The sequence below is a fragment of the Sphaerodactylus townsendi genome, linkage group LG04 (genome assembly GCF_021028975.2).
Source record: "Sphaerodactylus townsendi isolate TG3544 linkage group LG04, MPM_Stown_v2.3, whole genome shotgun sequence".
In the NCBI taxonomy this organism is placed as follows: domain Eukaryota; kingdom Metazoa; phylum Chordata; class Lepidosauria; order Squamata; family Sphaerodactylidae; genus Sphaerodactylus; species Sphaerodactylus townsendi.
The window spans coordinates 68689871-68713290 of record NC_059428.1 but is presented as its reverse complement, the minus strand read 5'-3'; the positions used below and the strand labels follow the sequence as shown (position 1 = coordinate 68713290).

Sequence of the window (23420 nt, the reverse complement as noted above, 5' to 3'; positions counted from 1 at the left end):
AGGAACTACAATTCCCATCAGCCCCTACCAGCATGGCCTACCAGCATGGCCAATGTCAGCATGGCCATGCTGACAGAGGCTGATGGGAATTGTAGTTCCTGAACATCTGGAGAGGCGCAGGTTCCCTACCCCTGGCCTGGGATCTTTGAGGTGGGGAGTGCCATAAAAGAGAAAGGCTTCTGGATAAGCATCACCACCCCCCACCCTGACCCTTTGTCCATGACTGATGGAGAACTGAAAACTGGGTGGGGGCAGTTCTTTCAGGGCAGTAGCCTCCCAAACATAACCAGTAATGTATAAAATAGTTGTTCTATAGCACTGAAATATGCACAGGTGTGGGTGACACACACCACCCCTCAATTTGTAAGAAGGGGAGCAGAAAAGGGAAGGGAGGTCAACAAGATGGATAATTCACTCATGGTGCTGCCCTCAACTATAGGCCTGACGGAAAAGCTCCATCTTGCAGGCCTTGCGGAATTGAGATCCATTTTACGGGGCATTTGACAGAGCATTCCACCAGGCCAGAGCCAGGGCTGAAAACGCACTGGCCCTAGTTCAGGACCTCTGGACACTTTTTGGGTCAGGGACCACTTGCAAAAAGTTACTGGAGCATAACACTCTCTGGGCGATATGTATCAGAAGAGGTGGTTTTGCAGATATGCTGATCCCAGACAGTAAAAGGCTTTACATGTTAGAACTGAAACCTTGAAACAGTTTGTATACGGAGTCAGTACAGCTAACAGAACCCACTGTCTCAGGCTGCTTTTTCTGCTTTGCCTAAGGAAACTAATGCTAATAAAACCCTAATTCTAATAAAACTCTAAACTTTCTAGATTTAATGGAAGCAAATTGTGCTTGTACTCTTGAGTTGTCCAGAGGCATGATTGTTAGAAGTCAGTGAAGACATGCATATCTGGAGATATAGTAAGCTACAGCCCTATATTATGCTTAATAAACCCAGATTTTTTTCCTTGATGTGTGTAAGTGCTGTTAAGTCGCTTCTGACATATGGTGACCCTATGAATTAATGACCTCCAAAATGACCAATCATTAACAGTGTTCCTGCAGTCATTGACATCCCTTTTTTGGGAACTGGAATGTAAATTGAGAGTTACTATTGTTTGTTTTCTATATTTGTTGGCATATTCTTGTTAAGATTTTGGTGGAATATCTGTGGTATGAATTATCTTGAAATTGATCACCAGTGACACATTCTTACACTTAAGAACTTTTTCTAGTTCATCATCGTGTTTTCAGTGCAGTGCTGCAAGGGATTGTGCAGTCAGCCACAGAGAACTGACTAGAAGACTTCTAGAAGCTTCAGAGCACATGGAGCCTTCCCCTCCATCTGGAGCCAAGAGTGGACTGGTTTCCTGCCCAGAAAATTATGTGGGGGAGTCAGGAAGAGAACTCTCCACTAGTTCTCTCTTTGCTGCTATGGAGAGAATACTAGCTTCAGATGAACTGAAGTTATTTACTTCAGTTTTTCTTTTTGTCTTTTTTGTTGAAATGTTGTTTCCGAAGAAATGTTGAAAGTGTGGAACAAAGATATCTTAAAATGTGCATAATGAATGTCTTCTCTGTCTTGGTGAGACTCATGTCTACAGTCAGGCTTCTATCAGCCAGGAAGTGTGCCAGGTATGGCTTCCTGTAGCCTGCATTTCTATCCCAATGGACTCAGCAGTAATGGAGATTTACCTGGGGCTCATCACTTTTTTTTTAGTAGTAACAAGCCTTTATTGGCATAAAATAAACATACAAAACAAGCATACAAAACCTGCCCACCATTGCTCACAGTCATAGACACTGGTACTAAAATATATACATGGTCCTTCTGTAACTATAGGACATTCTTTCAGCTAAGTTGACTCACTTGAACGTCATTGGATACTGACAGAAGCTAGAAAAATTACTGCTGGCTATATGTGGTCATAATACATAGACATTGATTGGTATTCATCTAGACTTACGTCTATTATCGTTAGCAGAAATTTTGCTACATTCTCGCACACTGTGGGATCCATGTTGTTCAAAAGCATAGGTATCTTAAGAGCATCGGTTAGATTGTTATACAGAAATGGGATAAGTGCAGATTGCGACATTCTGATTTTTGCAAACCTTACACAATGAAAGAGGGTATGATCGAGTGTCTCCACCTGACCCATGTTGCATGGACATAGCCTCCTCTGTTTATCAATTTGTTGATATCTGCCATAGAGCAGCATAGAAGGCATTAGATTGAATCTGGCAGGGGCTCATCACTTGTGCCACCCCCTCTCCCTCAGCCTGCCCACTGGGGAACGTGAGGAACTTCTGGGGGCACAGTACCCTTCCTGCCGCCTGAAGGGGTGGCTGTTGAGTCCAATTCAAGACCTTACCTCTAGAGCCGGGGCAACTCAAGATGGCGCCGGCTCTGTTGCAGAGCCTGTGAAAGGACATTGCTTTGGGAAAAAGCATGCCAAAAGTTATGTTCCTCCTGACTCAGAGGAGGAAGGGGAGGTGCATTTCCTCAGCTGCCAATGTTCAAGTGGCAAGCTAGATGCGACCAGCAGATCAACAAGCAAGGGGGCATGGATTCCACGTCTGTCTGACATGTCAACATATTTGCCACCAGTGCTGACACAAAATGGTCCCTGTTCTGTTCCACAGCAGGAACAGACAAGGAGTCATTGAGATGTGCCTTCAGACTCTGTTGGTCGTGTGGCCTTTTCTGTGCCTTCTCTCCTTTTCCTCTTCTTCACAAGATCATAGTGATAATGGCCTCAGATCAGGCAGCAAGAAATTTCATAGCTCCCTGTTAGCCAGAAAGAATTTGATTTCTCACTCTACTCTATCTCAAGGAACATTTTTTCTTTGTGCAGTGGGCTCATTCTGAATGTGTACCTCCGGACACTTGCTCCTTACATGATACTTAAAAAAAATTGTTATGGTTAAAAGAGAAGGGTCCAACAACTAGTTCTGTTGAAGTCCATTTGGCTGCCATCTCTGCATGTCATATTTGAGTTGATTCTCACATTGTGTTTTCACCCCCCAATTACAAGGGATTTTTGAAAAGTTAATGCCTCCTCTTTCTGTGTGTAGTTTGTCTTTGGTTTTATCACAAATTATACCCTTGGAGGCAATGGCAGTGTCTAAATTGTCCTTTTGTTGTTGTTTTCACCTTGGCCAGGAGAGTGCGTGATATTGGCTGTATGGGTTGATTCCCCTTTCACCAGGTTTCACCCCAATAAAATAGTGCTACATCCTAGCTTAGAATTTAGGCACAAAGTAGTGTCCCAGTTCCATATGTCCCAGGACATTACCCATTTCCCCCCCAAATTCTCAGTTATCACTCCACTCACTCGATGTCATTAGATCATTCCTTTTTATTTAAACTATACAGATAAATTTGTAAACTATACAAGGCTGGATACAAAATTATTTGTTTTAGAGAGCCTAAAATGATAAAGCTGCTTCCTCACAGACCATTTCTAGATAGGTGGTTTTTCCAATTTTGTTTGGATTATTTCTGTGCTAAACTTGACTGTCCACTCTATGTTTAGGCTCATTGCACCAGGGCCAAAGCCTCTACAGCTGCTTTCTTTGTCAGGGTCAGTCTTCAGGATGTCTGCAAAGCGTCTACCTGGTCTACTCCATTCATGTTCCTCCAACATTACTCCATCAATGCAGATTCCTAGAGAGATGCAGCAGTGGGAAGAGCAGTTTTACAATATTTTTTTTCAGTGACAGGCCCACCCCAGCCCCCATGCTAAGTGAGCTTGCCACCCCCCATGCAGGACTGCAGTGAAGACACAATGATGAAAACAAAGTTGCACCTATCTGTAACTGTTGTTCACTGAGTGTCTTCTGTGCAGGCCTGCATCCCTCCCTCCTTTCCCTGCTGTGAGGTGCCATTTGCTTTATTGGTTCTCCAAATCCATTGAAGCTTCTAGACGCCTTCTAGTCAGTTTTCCACAGGCAGCCTGAGTGGTCCAACCTGCGCCTGCACAGAAGACACTTAATAAACAACAGTTACAAGTAAGTTACTTTGTTTGCTTTCATAGCTGCTGTTCCCAGTCTCAGGCTCCTTCCACACATGCAGAATAATGCACTTTCAAACTGCTTTCAGTGCTCTTTGAAGCTGTGCGGAATAGCAAAATCCACTTGCCAACAGTTGTGAAAGTGGTTTGAAAACGCATTATTCTGTGTGTGCGGAAGGGGCCTCAGTCTCCCACAGATTTCTTGGTTGCTGTTGATGATTTTTTTCTTGTTAGTAAACCATATTATACAAATTAAACTATAACAAATTATGCTCTCCTGCCTTTAAAAATGTATTCAGATCTTTAAAAAACAGTTAAGAATATGTGGATCATGGGGGCTTGGGTAGAAAAGTAAAACAATGATAAACATAGATATGTTTTTGAATAAATTGAAAGCTTTTTGGTAGCACTTTTGTGCTTTCTTGCATCTTAAAATTCACTTTGTTAAAGTATGCCATTGTAATTTTATTAAATACATCCATATATGGATTGTAAACGGTTTTCATTTTGTATTGTCAAGAAATACAAAGCAGAAGCAAAATAAATCTCATTCAAGAAGTCCGTCAGAGGCAGAAGACTCTTCCAATCAATATACATCAGGCAGAGCGTTCTATGTTACAAGCCATAAAATGAATTGTAGCTGCTCAAACCGTAGCATTTCTGGTGTGTCTTTTGATTGTACCTCTGCATTGTCCTTTGGGAAAAATGGACGAACAAGGAGTGCCGTCAAAGCTCACAATTCCACATTATCAGGTTAGTATCATATTTTGAAGAACTTGTTAAAGGAAGCTTTTTGCTCCTCTGTCTTGCTGTTAATATTACTGAGTCCAAGCCTTACTTTAAGCACTAAATATCTTATAGAACAAACCACATTTTCCATTAAGACACTGCACATCTGTTCTGCGAAACTGAATTTATCTTATTGACTAAATTTCTAGCATGCTTCTTTTAAACTGGTGGCAGTTTTCAGTAATAATTCCATAGTCAACTTACACTCAATAGTTATAAATCATAAATTCTGCCATCTGTTAAAAACAGAATACATACTCTCCTGCTGTTACCTCCCCTTTTCAGTCTTTTGTACTTATACAGTATAGTCAATGCAAGGTTTTTTCTTTTGTTTACGTTACATAGTCACAGTTTTTTTCTTATGTGGAGAGTCCAAAGTAGGTAGAAATTCCTTTTTTGTCTGGATAGCCATGTTTTGCTATTTGATCATCATGAGAGAGGGCCATTTTTAGTACTTGGCTCCAACCCATAACTTACTAGCGTTTCTGCTGGTGCAGGAGGGAAGTGTTGCTTTATTCTGTGGCTATTTGTCTACATATACCCCACAGTCTAAGAGCCATTGTGGTATAGTGGTTAAGAGAGGCAGACTCGAGTTTGGAAAAGTGAATTTAATTGCCCTTTCGTCCACATAAAAGTTGCTGGGTGACCTTGGGCCAGTCACAGTTCTCTAGGAACTCTTAGCCTACACAGAGGCAGGCCAACTCCGAATGTCTCTTGCCTTTAAAACCCTATGAGGTTGCCATAAATCAGCTGTTACTTGACAACACACAGGCACACATCTCACAGTCCACAAGACAGCCTTGGGCTGAAATCGGTTAGTTCTTCCCTTTTGCACCAACTGGAAAGCTGGCAGGATCCAACCTTTAGTAGTTCTTCTGTTTAAAGTATAAAATATATTTTTAAGTTCTAGAGAAGCAAATAAAATTATTACTAAGACTACGGTATGTTCCAGGTTTATTCTGGTGAAAGTGTGACTTCTTTAGAAATTAAGCTTTTGCCACTTATTTATTATTTACATTATTTATAGTCTGCCTTCCCACTTGGACTCAACATAGATTACGTAGAGTGAGACAGTACAATAGACAGGTAGGACATTCAGTAAACAGTGCAATAGGATGGCCGTGGTGGCGAACCTTTGGCACTCCAGATGTTGTGGACTACAATTCCCATCAGCCCCTGCCAACACGGCCAATTGGCCATGCTGGTAGGGGCTGATGGGAATTGTAGTCCACAACATCTGGAGTGCCAAAGGTTCGCCACCACTGGATTAGGGTGTAGAAACATCCAGAAGTCCAAAAATAGAACTGACACGAAGCATACATATTTACATGACACATGATTAAATGATACAGAATTACATAGTAGGATCCTAGTTCCAGCAAGCTATATACAATAGTGTAGACCACGGTACCTAATAATTTTTCTAACTAACTTTGAATTGTTTAGTACAGTGCAGGTGTACTGCCTGTGTTGAAAAGCCCTCTTGAGTAATTCAGGTTTGCATAGTTGTGTGCACATCTGGGACTGCATTTATTTAGTAAAGGTTTTTAGTCACTTTAAAAGCTTTTGAGAATTGAGAAACAGGATTTGAATGAATACAAGCTACAAATATTTAAATGTAATGTCTGATTAACATTAAATTACATTTCCCCCCAGAAAGTGAATTAGAACATTCAATAGCTACTTCATCTTCAAGTAGTTCAGAGGAAAGCAAAGAAAGTTCTGCAGAGCTCTCCTCTCCTATGTTACATAATGGAATATCTGGGAAAAAGAACAGTAACTTCAGAGTGACTAGAAATAGAGTATATCGGCAGAAACAAATGGGTAAGAGTACTTTAGTCAACAGTAATTATAGAACTGTTACATCCAAGTTTGCAGCTGTGTCGTTTTGAAATGCCTATCCCACTGTTTAATGCAATGAGTTCTCAATATTGTTTATAGACAAAAAAACCAAATTAAGGTTAGATGTAATCATGTTTCTAAATTGGCTAAAATAATTATATAACTATTAAAACCAGTAATCACTCAATAAATACAATTACAAATATCACATCACAATATAAAGCAATCCAACGAACTCCCCTTTGTAGAAGTCTTGTGAAATACCTTTAAAAGTCTTGGCCTATTTCCTAAAAGCATGAGCTTGGCAAGGCTCCATGAGGAGGAACCTTAATAAAAGAGTACATGACTAAAAATTCCCTGTTGCCTATATTGGCCTAATTTTCCATGAAGCAAGGTTCCATCAGATGGCAGACATAGTGGGGTCCATGCTACAGGAAGAATTCTCAAAGTAACCACACTGGATGCACATATTTAAGTTTTAATAGTCAAAGCTAATAAAAATATGAAAGCACTAAAATGGGTACTCTCAAGTGCACTTTCTGTGCCAAGCAACCAGGGGCACAAGCAAACAAGGCAAAGACCAAATGTCTATAAAATGCAGCTTAAAGGTTCTTGAAGCCTCAGCACGTCCCAGGGCAGAACAGGAAAGAGACAGTGTTTAAATCCTTTTTCACTCAGTTTTGCTATTGGAAAGCATCTTTCTCACTCTGTTAGCATTTTAAAGAAAATGTGTTTCTAAAAGGTATTTGTATTGTAAAGAAAGAGAATCAGAACAGAAAACTGATTTCATATAGCAAACCAAAAGAAAAACTGAAACCCTTTCTTGCCAAGTCCTGAGGTAATTTGAGGTTGTATATGAGCCCCATCTGGGGGTTGGGGTGGGGAAGAGATGCTGAATGTACTGGTGGAAGCAGCACGGGCTCCCACCAGTGGAAGTGCCCTCCCTGGGCCACTTACCTTAGCCGAAGGGCAAAACTGCTGGCATACAGACACTGGCAGCCTCCCCTGGCACTGGGATGCTTTGCTAGCGTCTCAATGCCCCTGCCACCACTTCAGCAGGGGCATGGCTGGAGGAGGAGCCATTCACTGGTTTATGCTGGCAGCAGTGAATCCAAAAAAGAATTGTGTAAGTCCATTCAGCCCCATAGAGGCTTCTTGACTGTGGGGAGGCTGTTTTGTTTTGCAAGCCTTTTCTTGCTGCTAGGAAGCCTCTCTGGGAGCGGCGGCACAGTTGTGGTGCTGTAGCTGTCCACCTCGCCATTTGGACGGGGCTGTCTGCCTGCAATTTGCGTTTTATAGGCAGACCAAGAGGCTGCTAATCCTAAAACTACTTCAGTAGCTCAAATCAGCATTTCCGCAGAGTATTCTCAGGTGTTTGATAAGCACATGCTGTAATTAATCAGCTACTTTGCACTTGCAACCCTTATGTGTGATAGCCCAAGAATTGAGCAGGAGATGGTAGTCTAGTTTACAAGGATGGAACTTAGGCACTTCAAATCACACCAACAATATAAGGTCAGCTGGGGAAGGGGTACCCCATGCCCCCTGAAAACACCTCAAAGATGACCATCACATGAGGTTGCATTAGCAATAACAAAAAAATAAGCTATGAAGCATTAGAACATTAAATGTATGAGTATTGTCAGCAGCTTGTACATCATTTACTCCATAGAGGTGGGAGCCCATGTGTCATGAGTGGCCAAATACCTGAGTTCTGCTGCTTATAGTCTTTCAGTCATAAATTGTATGAGTACAATTTGTATGAGTACAAAACTTATGGTATCCTGTTGTGTTCTTAAAGGAACATTATTTTAGGATCTTGATCTATCTTTATTGAAAGTTCAGCAACAAAAATACTTCTCTTCATACACCAAAGTGGACTAAAATGCCCACATTAGAGTTATTAAAAGTTTGGCCCAGAGCTTTTGTTGACTGAAAACTTGTGGCTTTGCAAAATATGTATGGTCAAAAATGTTCAAAATTTGCAAACAAATTTGCATTTTTTTAATGCCCAGATTCTCAGGAGGCTGGAAATCTACAAAGAACTAGTAGGAGAAGATTATATGAAAAAGACATTGAATGTTCAACAAAACCTTGTGATTCCGTGAGCAACAGACATCGAAGGCACAGAAAAGTTCCACGCAAGAGTGCTACTGTGGCAGCTAATAAACTAAGACTGATGAGCGATGTAGAAGAGGAGCACTCTAGCTCAGAAAGCACCATTGGGAGCAAAAACAGAAAACTGCCTCATCGCAATGCTTCTGCTGCTGCAAGAAAAGTGTTGCTAAATGTGTCTTACAGTTCTGTCCAAAGCGAAAGTGATAAGGAAGTGAAAGAACAGTATAGCCGAAGGAAAACTTTTGAAGATGTTTCTGCTAGTGGTACAGTTAAAAAAAGGCATATTAGTGAATCTGAAAGTGAAAGTTCAGATTCTGAAAGCAGCATGCACAAAAAATTAAAGCACTCTCATGACAATGGCCATAAGCAGCCACATAAAGCTGCCTCCTGTTCACCTCCCAAAATAAAGCCTACTGTAGAATTTTCTGAAGATGACTCTAAAAATCATTCTTCAGACAACGGGAGCATTCAACGAGATTTTGATCATTCCGCACGTAAAAGTCCATCCAGGAGCAACTCTGACACAGATTCTGGATCAGACAAATGTAACTTACCAAAACAGACTCTTAAAAAGGCAACAACTCGCTACAGGAAAGCAAAAGTTTTAAGTGACTCAGAGGAAATAGAGGCAGAGTCTGTGGCAGAGGATGAGAAAATTACTCTTTTAGAGGACAGAGGAGCTGGAACTTTAAGACAATTAGACCTTGGTGCCAAGTGCTCATCTAATCAGGAATCCAAAACAGAGTCTGATAGCAGTAACTACAGCAATGCATCAAAAAGATGGAAAAGGAAAGGTGTCAGGAAAGGTAATGTATAAAGCAGTTTAATGCAAGGTTAAATTAAAATGTATTTCCTTATAGCCTTCTGTGCTGAGTTGCACTCTCAAACAACAAACTTGGCTTTTTTAGGGGAGTATAACCTCATCTAAGACAGGAATGATCTGAAGAGCCTGGTCTGCCTTTCTGCTAACAAGAGAGCCTCTGTCTTGTCAGGATTAAGTTTCAGCTTGTTCATCTTCATCCAGCTCTTTACTGACTAAGCAAAGATTCAGAACATCAGTAGTATCCTCAATTCGGTGGAAAAGAAAGATGAAGCTGGGTATCATCTGCATTTTGGTGACACCCTAGGCCAAACCTCTTGATGACCTCTCTCAGTGGTTTTACCTAGATATTAAGTAGCATGAAGGATAAGATTGAACCCTGAAGATCCCCATAGACCAATGACCATATAACTGAATAGGAATCCCCTAGCACCTCCTTCTGGAACTTGAACCACCATAACATGGTGTTACTCAATCACAGTTCTAAGAAGCAGCTCACTAGGATACTGTGGTTGATAGTATTAGAAGCCGCTGAAAGATCCAGCAGAACTAGCAGGGTCACCTTCCCAGTGTGTAGTTCTCAAGAAAGGTAATCAGCTGAGGCAACCAAAGCAGTGTGTGTTCCAAATTCCTGCCTGATGCTAGAATGAACTAGGCCCAGAAAAATCAGTCTCTGGTCTGAGAAGTAGCAACCAGCTCAGGCACCTTGCCCAAGATTGAAAGGTTAGATAAGGGGCAGAGGTTATTCAACTCAATTGGGCTTATGGTATTTCCCCCCTCCTTGAAAATGTTTAATCACTTCTTCCTTGAACATAGGTTGTACAACTCCTGTTGTCAAGGAGGCATTTCAGCAGTTTTTATCAGCTAGGAGGGGCAAGGGGCAAGAACACAAGTGAGGTCTCATCTTTCCAAGGATCTTATCTACTTCCCCAGACTCCAGAAGCTGAAAAGTATCCATATAAATCAGACAAGCAGATGCCAAAAGTTTATCATCTGAATATTTTTCCAGTCCTGCATCTAAGCCAGAATAGATCTGGGTGATTTTGTCTGCAAAGCAAGTAGCAAATTTATCGCAGTGGGCCATCATTGTCAGAATCCAGTTCCCTGGGCTGTGATGTAAAAACTCACAAAACCACACAAAACCATTCAGCTGGATTTTTATGTACAAATGCGGTGGTGACAGAGAAACATTGTCTTTTTGCTGTTCTCACCACCACAGAATAGGATCTAATATAGGCTCTGTGCTATGTTTGATCAGTCTCACTCAGAATTGTCCACCAGTGGCACTCTACCTGTCATCGCTCTTGTTTTATCACCATCAGTTCCCTGGTAATCTAGGGAGACTTCTTGGCTCTGTCTGAGTGGAGAGGATTCTTAGGGGTGATTGTGTCAAAAGCCCAGGCCATTCCCCTGTTCCAAAGCGTGGTCAGGGCCCTGTCAGAATTGTCAGCAGCTGAAGTGGGCAAATCTTTAAGTGCTAGTAGGAAACCATTGGGATCCATCAGATGTTTGGGGCAGCCCATTATAATGGGTCAGCACCCCAGCGTAAGAAGGTGGAAGCAGTAAGTTTCAATTTTGTCATATAATGGTCTGTCCATGACAAGGGAGTAAGCTTTAACTCCCCCGCCTCCAGCTCACCCTTCCCATCAGTATAATTGATCGGATCTGCTGTGCATCTTGCTAATTATGTGGGGCCAGAGATTACTTGGACCAGGCCCAACAGGTCATTTATTTATTTTTATTTAAAATATTTATAAATCCACTGCGCTTTCTCCCTGATAACTGGAATCCAAAGAAGTGACAGTAAAATCAGTGTGTCATAAAACCATAAAAATAATACTTAAAATAACCAGCAATGGCAAATACTTAAGTCCAAACAAAGAAATATATGAAACATTTTGTAGCTCTTTTTATGATAGATGTGATTAATAAGAGGAATTCTGCCTTAGCATTAGGGTTGTCTGTATTTACTCCAGTATCTTCAGCTTTATTTAGCTATTGAATATGGTTACTATAAACACATTCATTTTTAACAGTTTTTGTTAATGTCTAATACTGTGCTATGCATTATTTTTGCATACCTTTGTAGAATGTGTCATCCAGCGGAATGGTCATCACAGAAAATCTGCCAGAAAAAGACTACATGAAAGTGATTCTCCGAAAGAAGAAGGAGCTAATAAAATACAAAATAGTGAGCATTGTAGTTGCAAAAGATTACTACACAGATATCCTACTGTAACAGTTACTAAATTGAGGCTCTTGAGTGATGTGGAAAATCTTTCAAACTTGGGAGCCTGTGGGAGTAAGAACGGAGGACTTCCTAATCAAAATGTTGCTTCTGGAGTTAAAAAAATATTTGATAGTTCAGAGGATGAAAGTCAACAGTCTGATGAAAAAATAACTGGGTGCAATAACAGGAGAAAGCTGTCTATGGCTACTTCACCTGCTGTTTCTGGTATACCGAGATATAATAGTGAATCTGAAAACAGTTTAGATTCTGAAAGGCCTGGAAGAAAGAACAGGAATGTTAAAACCCTTAAATATCAGCTCAGAACTACATGTGATGAATCTCTTAAAATACAACCCAGGGTAGAATTTTCAAAGAGAAACTCCAAAAGCCGTGTTTCAAAGGATAGATGTCTTTCCCGCCTTTGGGCTTATTCACATACACAGAATGCTATAAATACTTCTGAATCTGAAGTAGACACTGAGTTGAACAATCGCAGTGAAAAAATTGAGGAGCAGCAGAATCATAAAAAGACTCCAGTTTTTTCCAATAGATCAAAAGTAAAAAATCACATTGAAGCAACAGCAGAATTTGATGTAGAGCATAAAAGTGATGGAATAGGCTGTCTGCAGGACAGGAGCAGACCTTTAAGAAGACTTAAATCTGGAGGCAAAGCACATTCAGAAACTGCTTCCTACTCAGATAGTAGCACCTGTAGTGATGCCACAAAACAAAAACATGTGAAAAAGGAGAAAACAGAAAATATCAGGAAAGGTATTTTTTAAGAACGGTTAACTTTGTCTAGACCAGGAACGTGTAGCATGCCTTTTTAACCTGTGCAGAACCCCCCTCCCCTTTAAAATCTACATAGAAAGATATTGATTTGATGGCAAACAAGGGAGCATGGAAATAGATGCAAGCTTTTTATTTATCTAAATGTACTGCAATATTGTATCTGGAAGTTTCTTTTGGTATAGAAGGGACTAAAGTAAGCCACCTTTAGAAAGTGTTGTATGAAACATCAGTAGTTTTACTTGGGATGTATCCAGGAATAGAATTGCAATGGATGAAAATAATATCAGACCACCATCTGGTTCTACAAGTTGATGTGAACAGTGGTAAAAGTTCTACTCTAGCTTACACTTTCTGAACCACCATACTCCAGATTCTGATGTTACAGGATTGCTTATCTGCTGGAAATTTTCCTATTTGGGCCTTCTGTCCAGATCCACAACAGTCTGCACATACGCAGGGCCAGTTACAGTAGAAGGTTTGTCAGCTTCAGTATGATCCTTCTAGAACTGTCTGTGCTCTGTCCCCCAGCTACTTGCATTAGGTGGGAAAATCTTTAGCCCAATCAAGAGGCGAGAACAGGGAGGAGAGAGCACTTCCCTCAGTTCTCTTCTTGCTGCCATGGGTTGAGGACATCTGTCAGTATTTGGCATGTGCGGTTTTGTTTTCTGAGGTAAAATTTCTTAGCCCTTTCTGTGTCTATGGAGCAGAAAGGCGCCTTGTTCAACAAATGCTCAAAATGTGGAGGCAAGGTAGCCGAAAACTGTGGTCATGCCGACTGCTTCCTGTGTCTCGGGGAAGGTGTCAGGAATTGTGCCTGGTGATTGAGGTGCATTCCTAACTCAGTGCTATATGTGTCACCTTACACTGATAGAAAGGGTATCTAGGTGATGAAAGGGTACTTCAGTGCAGTTCTGATGAGATATGCCAATGCCCTGCTGTATGTAATGGATATTTCCTTTTCCGTCTTCCTTGATCTTCATGGCTTTTAATATGTATAGATAAGTAGGCTGACCCTAGCACAATACTCCTGGGGAAAATGGGAAGTGTTTGTTGCCCTGTGGGGCTAGACATGCCAGGTGACTGTATCTCTCCCTATCTCCGACCTTGGGGTGCCAAAGCTCCAAGCTAACTGCTTTCACACTTTCTTTGGGGTTCAATGGGCCAGCGAAAGCCAGTTCTGCCAGGCCAAGATGGCTCAGGGGAGTGACTCCCCAATGAAACCCCCATGGCAGCAAGAGCTGTATGGCAGGACGAGATGCCCTCGGACTTGTTCCCCTGGGAACAGACCAGATGCACCCTGAATCAACGGGCCTCCTGGCTAGGAGCCATGCCAAAACACCAGGGCCCGGAGTTCAGAGAGGGGGAGCTACTTGAGATTGAGCAATGGAGCCCTCTCTACTTTGGCTGCGGCTCGAGGCAAGAGATAATCCTCCTGCGCCACAACCAAGACGAGCTCCACCACAAGCTACGATTCCTCCAACAACAGTTAGCAGGCCTGTTGGTGGCCCAGCATCTGCCAGTGGGGGCACCGATGGCCAAGCCCCACCAACAACGGACAGACAGCTAGTACTGCGGGAGGGGCAGAGATGGAGCTGGTGTACAGCCCACTGGTGTTGCTGCACCAGCAGCACCAGCATCTCTGGCCCCAAGTCCGAGAAAGAGGAAGGAGCTGAAGGCCACCTTCAACGGCAACCTTGAGACTTTCCCCTATCTTCTTGTGCAAGTGGGATCCCAGTTGCGCATAATGCGTGAGGAATTCGACGATTCCGAACATGTGTACAAGGTCGGGGTGCTCCTTGAGGGAAAGATGACGGCCTGGTTGGTGGGGTTCTGTGAGGAAGATGCCCCAGAGCTACTGGACTTTGACCAATTCGTATTAACACTGCGCCACCACTTCAAAGACCCATTCCTGGAAGACAAGGCCTGGGCTGTGTTGCAGGGCCTACAGCAGGGGGACCCACTTGGTGGCCGATTACAGGGCTGAATTCCACCAACTGGTTAGCTGGCTACTGAAGACTAAATGCCATCTCCACGTGCAATAAATACCCACTGCCACTGATTAAGGGCTTGTTGGGGAGCTTATCTCAGGGAAAGATTTTTACTAAACTTTGACTTAAGGGACACTAACTACTGAGTTAGTATTGCGGAAGGTCAGGAGGGGATGATGGCATTTAACACCAGATATGGACAGTTCAAGTTTACCTTATGCACATAATGCCCATTTTGGACTAAGTGCATTAGGGGTGCTGCTTGGGTTTTCATTAACCCTCATCAGTGCAAAAATAGCACCCTTATGATTTGTTGTTCCTTGGCAGGTGGGTACATCACTTTAATGATCTTATTTATACAGATTCAGTGGACATCCATGTCAGAGAGGTCAGAGAGGTCCTTAAATGACTGAGGCCAAACGAGTTATACGTCAAGTTGTCTAACTGTGAATTCCACCAAACCAAGCTAGAATCTCGGCTGAGGGGTTAGAAATGGACCCTAATAAGGTCCAAGATGTACTAGCATGGGAGACCTCACAAAACTAGAGGCAGCCTTGGGTTCGCTAACTTCTACAGGGATGTTATTGAAGGGTTTGCAAAGATATCCCCCCCCCCACCTTTTCCAAACCAAAGGGAAAGGGCCAGGGGAGAAATTATACTGGAATGGAAATTGAAGGCAGCCTTTGACTGCCTTAAGCGGGCATTTACTTCCAAGCCGGTCTTAATCCATGCCAACCGGACACACCAAGATTCCTTGGACATAGACATGGGCGCTGCGCTTCTTCCAAGGAGGGAGGACTGAAAACTCCATGCCTGCGCATACCTATCCAAAAAGTTTGTGGGATCAGAAATGAATTGGACCGTAGGGGACAAAGAAACGGGGGCTATTAAGAAATCCCTAGCCACATGGTGTCATTGGCTAGAGGGGGCAAAACACCCCTTTGAGGTCTGGACTGACCATAAGAATTGTGCTGCCCTGAAAACCCCAAGTAAGCTGAATGCAAAACAATTGCGGTGGGCAGACTTTTTATTGAAATTTAATTTCACCCTGCACTATCTCACTGATGCACTCCCCTGCCTGCCACAAAATGGGGAGGGGGGGATGGCGGGGAAGGACCCACAAACATGTACGATCTTCACCCCCTCTCAGTTGAGACTACCGGTAACAATCCAAGCACAAGTAAAAAGACAAGAAATTGCCCCAATGCCCTCACCAGTCATCCCCCTTTTCCAGTCACTAGGGGAGGAATTTCAAATTTCGAAAACCTTTACTGGCATAAGAAAAACAATGAATTGCAATAATCTCTTAAATGACATAAAATAAGATAAAATTTGTGTGTAAAACAATATTAGTTAATTCGATCTTCCATTAAAATATGAAGTTTTCCTTCTACATTGAAATTAAAAGTCTGCAGGGAGGAATTTAAAGCCTTCAGTTTAAAAGATCCAGACATCAAAGAAATGGCGGGGGGGTGGGGGTTAGTGGAAGACGGAGGACTTTGGTGGCGTGGAACAAACTGTATGCTCCTTCTGGTATTAGGCATAAGGTGTTACCAGGATGTCATGATGTAAAATCGGCCGGGCACTTCAGCTTTGTGAAAACACTGCACTTGGTAAGGAGACAGTTCTGGTGGCGCACTCTCTGAAATGATGTGGAGGTGTATGTTAAAAGGGTGCCCCATATGTGCCATGGCAAAATCGGTGCCAGGTAAACAACCAGGGCTCTTATAGTCGATTCCAGCGCCTGCCAGATTTCATTACGGACCTACTCTCAAGTCAGGGAGAAATGGTGATATGGGTGGTTGTAGACCTGTTCCAAAGCAAGCATACTTTATCCCTTGCTCAGGAATCCCATCCGCCCTGCGGCTTGCACAGCTTTTTATTGTGCAAGTTTACTGCTTGTACTCCACCTGAAGATAATTTCAGACTGGAGGAGTCAATTCATGTCCCGATTTTGGAGACAATTTCTTAAACTTCTAGGGGTGGAATTCTATCATTCGCTTATCACATGGCAACAGATGGCCAGACGGAGAGGACCAATGTGGTGTTAGAACAGTACCTGAGGTGCTATGTCAACCACCATCAATACAACGGTGGAATTATCCCCTTTTGCCTATAGTAATGCAGTCTACAGCAGTACGGGCAAAAGCCCCTTCCATATAGTTTCAGGGCAGGAAGCGAAGCCACTCCCACTTCTGGAGCAACGGGTGGAGGAACCTGGAGATTTACAGAGATGGGTCACTAACCTCCAGGGGTCATGGGAAGCGATTCAGAAAGCACTACAAAAGGCAGAGGGGGAGTACAAACAACAGGCAGACAAAAAAAGACAAAGGGCAGTATGCATACCTCTCCACCAAAAACCTACATGGACTCCAGGGGTATTGCAAACTAGGGCACAAGTTCATTGGCCCATTCATGGTATCGAGGGTCATAAACTCTGTGGCAGTAGAGTTAGAACTGGCTTTCTCAAGCTGGGTATTTTGTTGCTTTCCAATAAACACTACTGATCAACAAATCCAGAGCCCATTTATTGATTGAAGGTCTGGGACCTAACAGAAGGGCACACTACCTCGATGTGTAGAGCCTGTCCGCAGTTAACACCTAAAGCTTTGACTGTGAGGGCATCTTGTCTCAAGGCAGCGTCTTATGAGGGTTCCATTGCCCTGGATAAGTCTGCTATCACCAGGGTTCATAAGAAATCAGCTTCACTGTCATCAGCGCTGACTGTAGCTTTGAGAGCTTCAACTGCTGCTTTGGAGTGTGTTTGGCGGTGGAACAGTCCTCAACGCCCAAGCACCATAAACGGTGCTGATTGGAGTCAGGATTGTCAACGCCAAGGGGCTGCTCCACATATTGGAGAAGCAGGACCCCATCACCAATGGAAGTTTTGGCTTCAAGAGCCTCTCAAGGTTTTTCCAGGGACTCTTATACATCTCTCCGGGATTTAATGTCTGCTCATGAGGTGGGTTCATCCCATTTTTCTGCTCTCTTGCTCTTGGATGGTGTCCAAGATCAAGGAGGATTGGTTGTCCTGCATCCTCATAGCACCATACTGGATAAGGTGATGTGGCTCCCATTGCTGCACAGGATGGCCAAAGGGAGGGTGTACTTCTTTCCAGAAACTAAGGATCTGCTTCTGAGCAGAAGAGTTCGCCATCATGATATTCCCTCTCTCCACTTGACTGCCTGGTTGATCCTTCCCTGAGCAGTTTGCCTAACAGGGTGAAGGAGGTTCTACTCTCCACTAGAAAACCCTCTACTCGCAGGTCATTTGAAGTACAGTGGAGACATTTTTGTGATTGGGCAGTTGCCAGAAATGTTGATCCTGTGACTTGTTAAAAGACTGTAATTTGACAAATTTGTTAAGGTGCACTTGGCTGCTGTTTCAGCTTTTCATGTGGGTTTCAACTCTGATTCATTATTTTCTTACCCGTTCTGCACTACATTTTTGAAGGGCCTTGGTAATTTTTCCCCACAAGTTAAAGAACCTGTGCCACAATAAAGTTTGTTTCTGCTGCTGTCGGGTCTCATGGAGAAGCCCTTTGAACCTATGGTCACATGCAATATGGCTCATCACTCCTATGAAGTGGCATTTTTGGTCACCATCACCTCTGCAAGGAAGGTTAGTGATCTTAGGGCATTGATTGCTGACCCTCCTTTTCTTAAGATCTATCCAGACAGGGTGGTGCTGTACCCTAGCTTACAGTACCTCCCCAAGGTGGTTCCTTCCTTCCACTTTTCCCAGGTCATCATCCCACCTACCTTTCCCCCCAAGCCTTGTAATTATTCTGAAAGGGCTCTCCATTCCCTAGACCTCCAGAGAGCACTCCTGTTTTATACAGAACGTATGAGATACTTTAAGCAAGATAGTTCCTTGTTGATTGCTTTTTCGTAGACTCAACAAAGGGGAAGGCAGCCCACTCAAACGCTGGCACATTGGGTCACCAAGGCCATCTTAAGAGTTTGCGTCTTGGCCAAGGTGGACCGTCCTGTGAAGGTCTGGTCCACAAGCCTCCTTGGCTGCTTTTTTGGCAAAAATCAGCATTGAAGTCATCTGCAAGGTGATGACATGATCTTCATTGTCCACTTTTGCTAGTTATTATGCAATGGGTATAGACTCTGTTGTAGACTCTGCAGTGGGGAAAGCGGTGTTACAATCGATGTTCAAGTAAACATTAATATAGTTTCCACTTACCTGTCCCTATCTGGGCAAGGTGATTTTCTCCTTAGCATAACATTTGCACCCTACCTCCTGCTGGTTTAGCCTGCTACTCTCCCATGTGGATCTGTTGTTGTGCATAGAGTGATTTTCTTTGCAGACACTCATACCCTCCCACCAGCCTTACTGTGCTTTGTTATGCCAGGTTGGCATTTCACTTTTTGGGTGTGATTTTGTTTGATGCAACAGCTGATAGAGTGCTCCCTCCTCCCTCTGTCCTCACCTCACCTCAGGAGATTTTCCTGCCTAATGCAGGGGGAAGGGAGCGCTTGGAGAGTTCTAGAAGGATCTTACTGAAGCTGACAAATCTTCTACCATGGTTGGCCCTGTGCATGTGCAGACCCATGTGTGCCTGCACAGAAGACAACAACAATGATAGGTACTTCCTCAAGGTTCTACTGGCTTTCTACCTGACCTCTTGTTCTCATTTCCCCAGCCTATGTTTCAGGCACATGATGCTCAGGAATGTGATGCTCAGCTGGGAAGGAGCAAGTGGATGGTGTTCCATACCACATTGACACCTCATACCCCCTCTTGGGGTGGGGGTGGTGTGGTGGTGGTTCAGGCTTATTCCTTTCTCCAGCATTTCCAGTGAATCATGCCAGATGGATGAAGGCAGCAACAATGATGTGTTGGAGGGCAGTAGAACATAGCAGGCAACTACATAGTCTGTTTCCTACATAGCTTGTTCCCTACTGGCCTCAGAAGCATCTCTGCTGAAGAAGAATGGCAGTAGTTTCTGTTGTTCAGAAAGCCAGAAGTTCCACATGTGTTGCTTGCAACTGTTCAAGGCCTTCTTACAGCCTGAGCACACTGAACAGCAATGTGATACTCCTCTGCAGGACAACACTCACCATTGGTATGAGTTGCTGGTACTAAGGGCAGGGCCACAAGGAGCTTTGATGTTATGTCTTAGACCCAGTTTTGTTCTCTGAACCCAGCTAACATTTTGGGGTTGCCCTTCTCCCTTGCCTATGATGAGTGTGAACTGAAGAAGCATTACAAATGATGTGTGAACTGAAGAAGTGATGCATACTGTTGGGTTTCTGATTACACAAAAAGCATCCAAGAATTTCATAGTTTATGTTAAGAACTAGAGGGTGGAGAAAGAACTCTAAGGTATGATGAGTGATCAAGGACTAGCACTGGAAATGTGTGCCTGCTAAAATGCTATCATACTAATGTTTTTTATTAATTCTTGCTTCATATCATATGAATATTTTTAAGTATATAAAAATCAAATTAAATATAAAAATATTCTAAGGAAGGGTTTCAGATTCACAGTTCTGTTGCTGTCATATAATGTAACTGGCTTCTCAGTATTACTTCATTATGCCATTTGTTTAAATAATTTCTGCATTTTAAACTTAAAATCTTTGTTTTGCAGTATCAGATTTTCAAGGAATAAGGCAAAGTCCAGTAGTACTCAGGAACAAGAGAAGCTTCGGAATGTATGTGGAATCAAATAGTGAAATAATGAATATCAATGTTGTAAATGGAAAAAAAAATCCACGCCATAGTGCTGCTGTGGCTGCTAGTAAGATTAAGCTAATTAGCAATACCAGGGAAAGCATCTCAAGTCCCGAAGTTGGAGATGCTAAAAAGACAGCCCAAAGACTTCCATACCGCAGTATGTCTGCTGCAGCCAGAAAGTTGATACTGGATGTCCTACCTTCCCCTTCTGAAAGTGAAACAGAACTTACGGAATGTGAGGTAAAAAAACAATTTCAGACCAGTTCCTGCACAGTTAGAAAATTTACTGGAGAACCAAGCATGAAACATTTAGACTGTAATAAAGAGTGTATGGTAAATCGAAAGAGCAGACAAAGTACTAGCTCAAGACAGCAATCTCTCAGAACTGTACGTCGTGTTTATCCTAAACGAAAAAAGCTTGTAGAATTTTTAGAAGGATCATCTAATAGTCTTTCATTTGAAAATCAGAGCAACTTAAGCCAATCAACGTCTGCAGATAACCATAACATATCAAGCAACTCGCTAGCAGATTCTGAATCTGAAAAAAAATACGGTGGTAAAAATGTCAAGAGCATAACAGAGGCTGTAACAGAAGAGCAAAAGCAAAGAAGTTCTTTGTTAAAGATCAGGAAGCCTGGAACTTTGAGACGCTCAAAATCTGAACCTGATGACTGTTCTAATCTTCCATCTGATTCAGAATCTCAAACAGAATTTAAGGACATTGATAATAGCCAGAGTAGAACAATAAAAAAGAGGAAAAGGAGTGCCACAGCAACAGATAGAAGTGTAAGCAATGGCATCTCTGAACTTTCCAGAGCATACCAGAGAAGGAAGCGGCCAAAAGTGAATGAAGAAAATGATTCTGAGGATCTGGATTACACAAAGTATAAAAGGGTGAATCGGCGTTCCAAAATAAGAACTAGAAATGGAGGCAGGAGAACTGTAAGATATGCAGACGATGAAGATGATTGTGAAATGTAACCCAACAGTGATTCTTCAGTTAATGACACATGTTGGTTTTTCTCTTCCTATAATTCAGGGAATATATATTTATATTTTTCTATGAAAAAGTTTAAAATATGGAGGCGCTACTTTCATATGGTGATTTTGCACTTGTCTGCTTGTGTAGCTGCATTTAGCACATATGCCAAATATGTGCCTCATTATAGGGGCAAAACTTATCTTTATTGGTATTTTGCTAAATATGGTAGTAGATTAGGAGTGTGTGGAAGAGAATATTAAGCAACAACTTAAAAGCTGTATGTTTAGTATTATAAGTGCTGCACAGAGACACTAGCTATGTCATCCTGTAATAGGGTATTCAGGAACAGATAATTTGAACAGTTCTGTTTGAGACTGTATAAATCAGTCAGACAAGCATCTAATACTGTGTATTATAAACAAAATAGATACTGATTTAAGAATAACAGACATAAAAGGTTCCCATGAAAATAATGTGACAACCTGTTAATGTAGCAGCAGTAAATACACATTTATTAGCCAAAAGCCATGTACGCATACATAATCATAATCTATCAGTAGCCCAGAAAAACAATTGGCCTAAAAAGTTTAAAATACAAAATACATAAAACACATAATGAAATCTAAATCTAATTGCAACTTTGCTTTTAAAATAGGTGAGTCGGTTAACTATTACTAATTTTAACAATATATAAGTCATTAAAAACATTAAACCTAAAAATTGTAGAAATAGTTACATTAACATGACATAGAATCTGGTTTTTCATAACAAAATGGGTCTATAAGAACCAATTATTATTTATTAAGATTAATAACATTTGACCCTTTAAAAACATTTAGGCCAAGAAATTTTAAAATTTCTGGAACCAAACATAGAATCCCGTTAATGAGCGGTGCTATCAATTTTCAAAATATGCACCTTGAACTAATTGGTAATACAATACTTGCCCAATTATAAATATGTGGATAAAGGTTTTTGCTGTCAAATAACAGTCTTTTAATATATGGTTTCCACACTGTACATTTTGGATCATTGAATACAGATGATCACTTGAGCCTAAGATTATTATTTTGGGGGGTGGTTTGTTACAGAAAAAACAAAATTATTACTAAAGCTTGAGCTTTGTGGGGTTGTTTTCAAAAAAGGATTAAAAACTTAAAACTTATCTTATGTTAAGAGTACTAGTATTTAAGGTGTTTTGCTAGAGCTTGATGCCTGATTCCTGAAGATTTAATTAATTGTAACTTAGATTTTTGATGCACTGAAATTTCACTGCCTCCTGACTTGTCGATGTACAGCACCTTCATGTTGGTGGTGTTTAGGCTGGCACTGTCGAAAACAAATGTGATCTATCTTCATTGTTGCATAACAAGAATGGGAAATACATGGTATTGTATAATTGTTTAATGGTGAAATATGTGCAATTTTTTTTAGTTACAACACTCCACTCAGGTATGCCTTCTTTGGGGGTGTAAGGCATTTAAACTTCCTCCTCCCCTTTTGTGGGGATTACGAATTTATTTTAGTGTGGCTCCATTTGTTTTAATTTTGTGAAAAGTATATTAAGCATAACAGACATTTTAATTTATCCCTGTGGGCCACCTGAGATTACCTTCTGAGAATTAGTACATTACAAACAAACAACTGAAGTCCATTATGTTGTTGTGTCTTCTTGAGTTCTAAAACAAAAACTCCCTAAATAAAATATATCTGTTCAGAACGTTAGTTATTTCAGTGCTTTATTTTTCCATGTTAACTTAAAAAGGTATTTAACGTGAAAGTTGATTGGATTCTTTAGCTTGTTTTAATAACTTTTGGAATTAAGCAAACTTTAAATGATAATAGAAATCCCCAACCTCCTTGAATCTGAAATTCACTTTGGTGTAAAATGGACATTTACTTTCAACTTTAGAATAGCAAGTAGATTTTAATTGTTTGTCATGTTATAGTAAATCAATATTGCATAAGAAAGTTTCAAACAAAAGTTCTGAAATGTCGTGTGGTTTTCGGGTTATCTAGCTGTGGTCTGAATATCTTTATTCATGTTGTTCCCCAGCACCTGTGACTAGCTGCACTTTCAGAGGTTTTCTCTATAAGTCTTGTTTCATGGTGGTGAGTGTGCAACGTTCATGATGTTAACTGACAACT

The 23420-nt window shown here is 41.7% G+C and overlaps 1 protein-coding gene across 3 annotated transcripts in view; it reads left to right on the top strand.

Moving 5' to 3' along the window:
* BRWD1 (bromodomain and WD repeat domain containing 1) overlaps positions 1-22992 on the top strand; it is a 67026-nt gene extending 44034 nt beyond the window's left edge. For all 3 annotated transcript variants that reach the window (XM_048492622.1, XM_048492621.1, XM_048492623.1), the window contains 5 exons: positions 4540-4772; positions 6465-6632; positions 8666-9574; positions 11678-11779; positions 20205-22992. In XM_048492622.1, coding sequence (XP_048348579.1) covers positions 4540-4772; positions 6465-6632; positions 8666-9574; positions 11678-11779; positions 20205-21271 — 2479 coding nt within the window. In that variant the 3' untranslated portion in view covers positions 21272-22992. The remainder of the gene's footprint in view (positions 1-4539; positions 4773-6464; positions 6633-8665; positions 9575-11677; positions 11780-20204) is intronic.
* Positions 22993-23420: the final 428 nt, after the last annotated feature.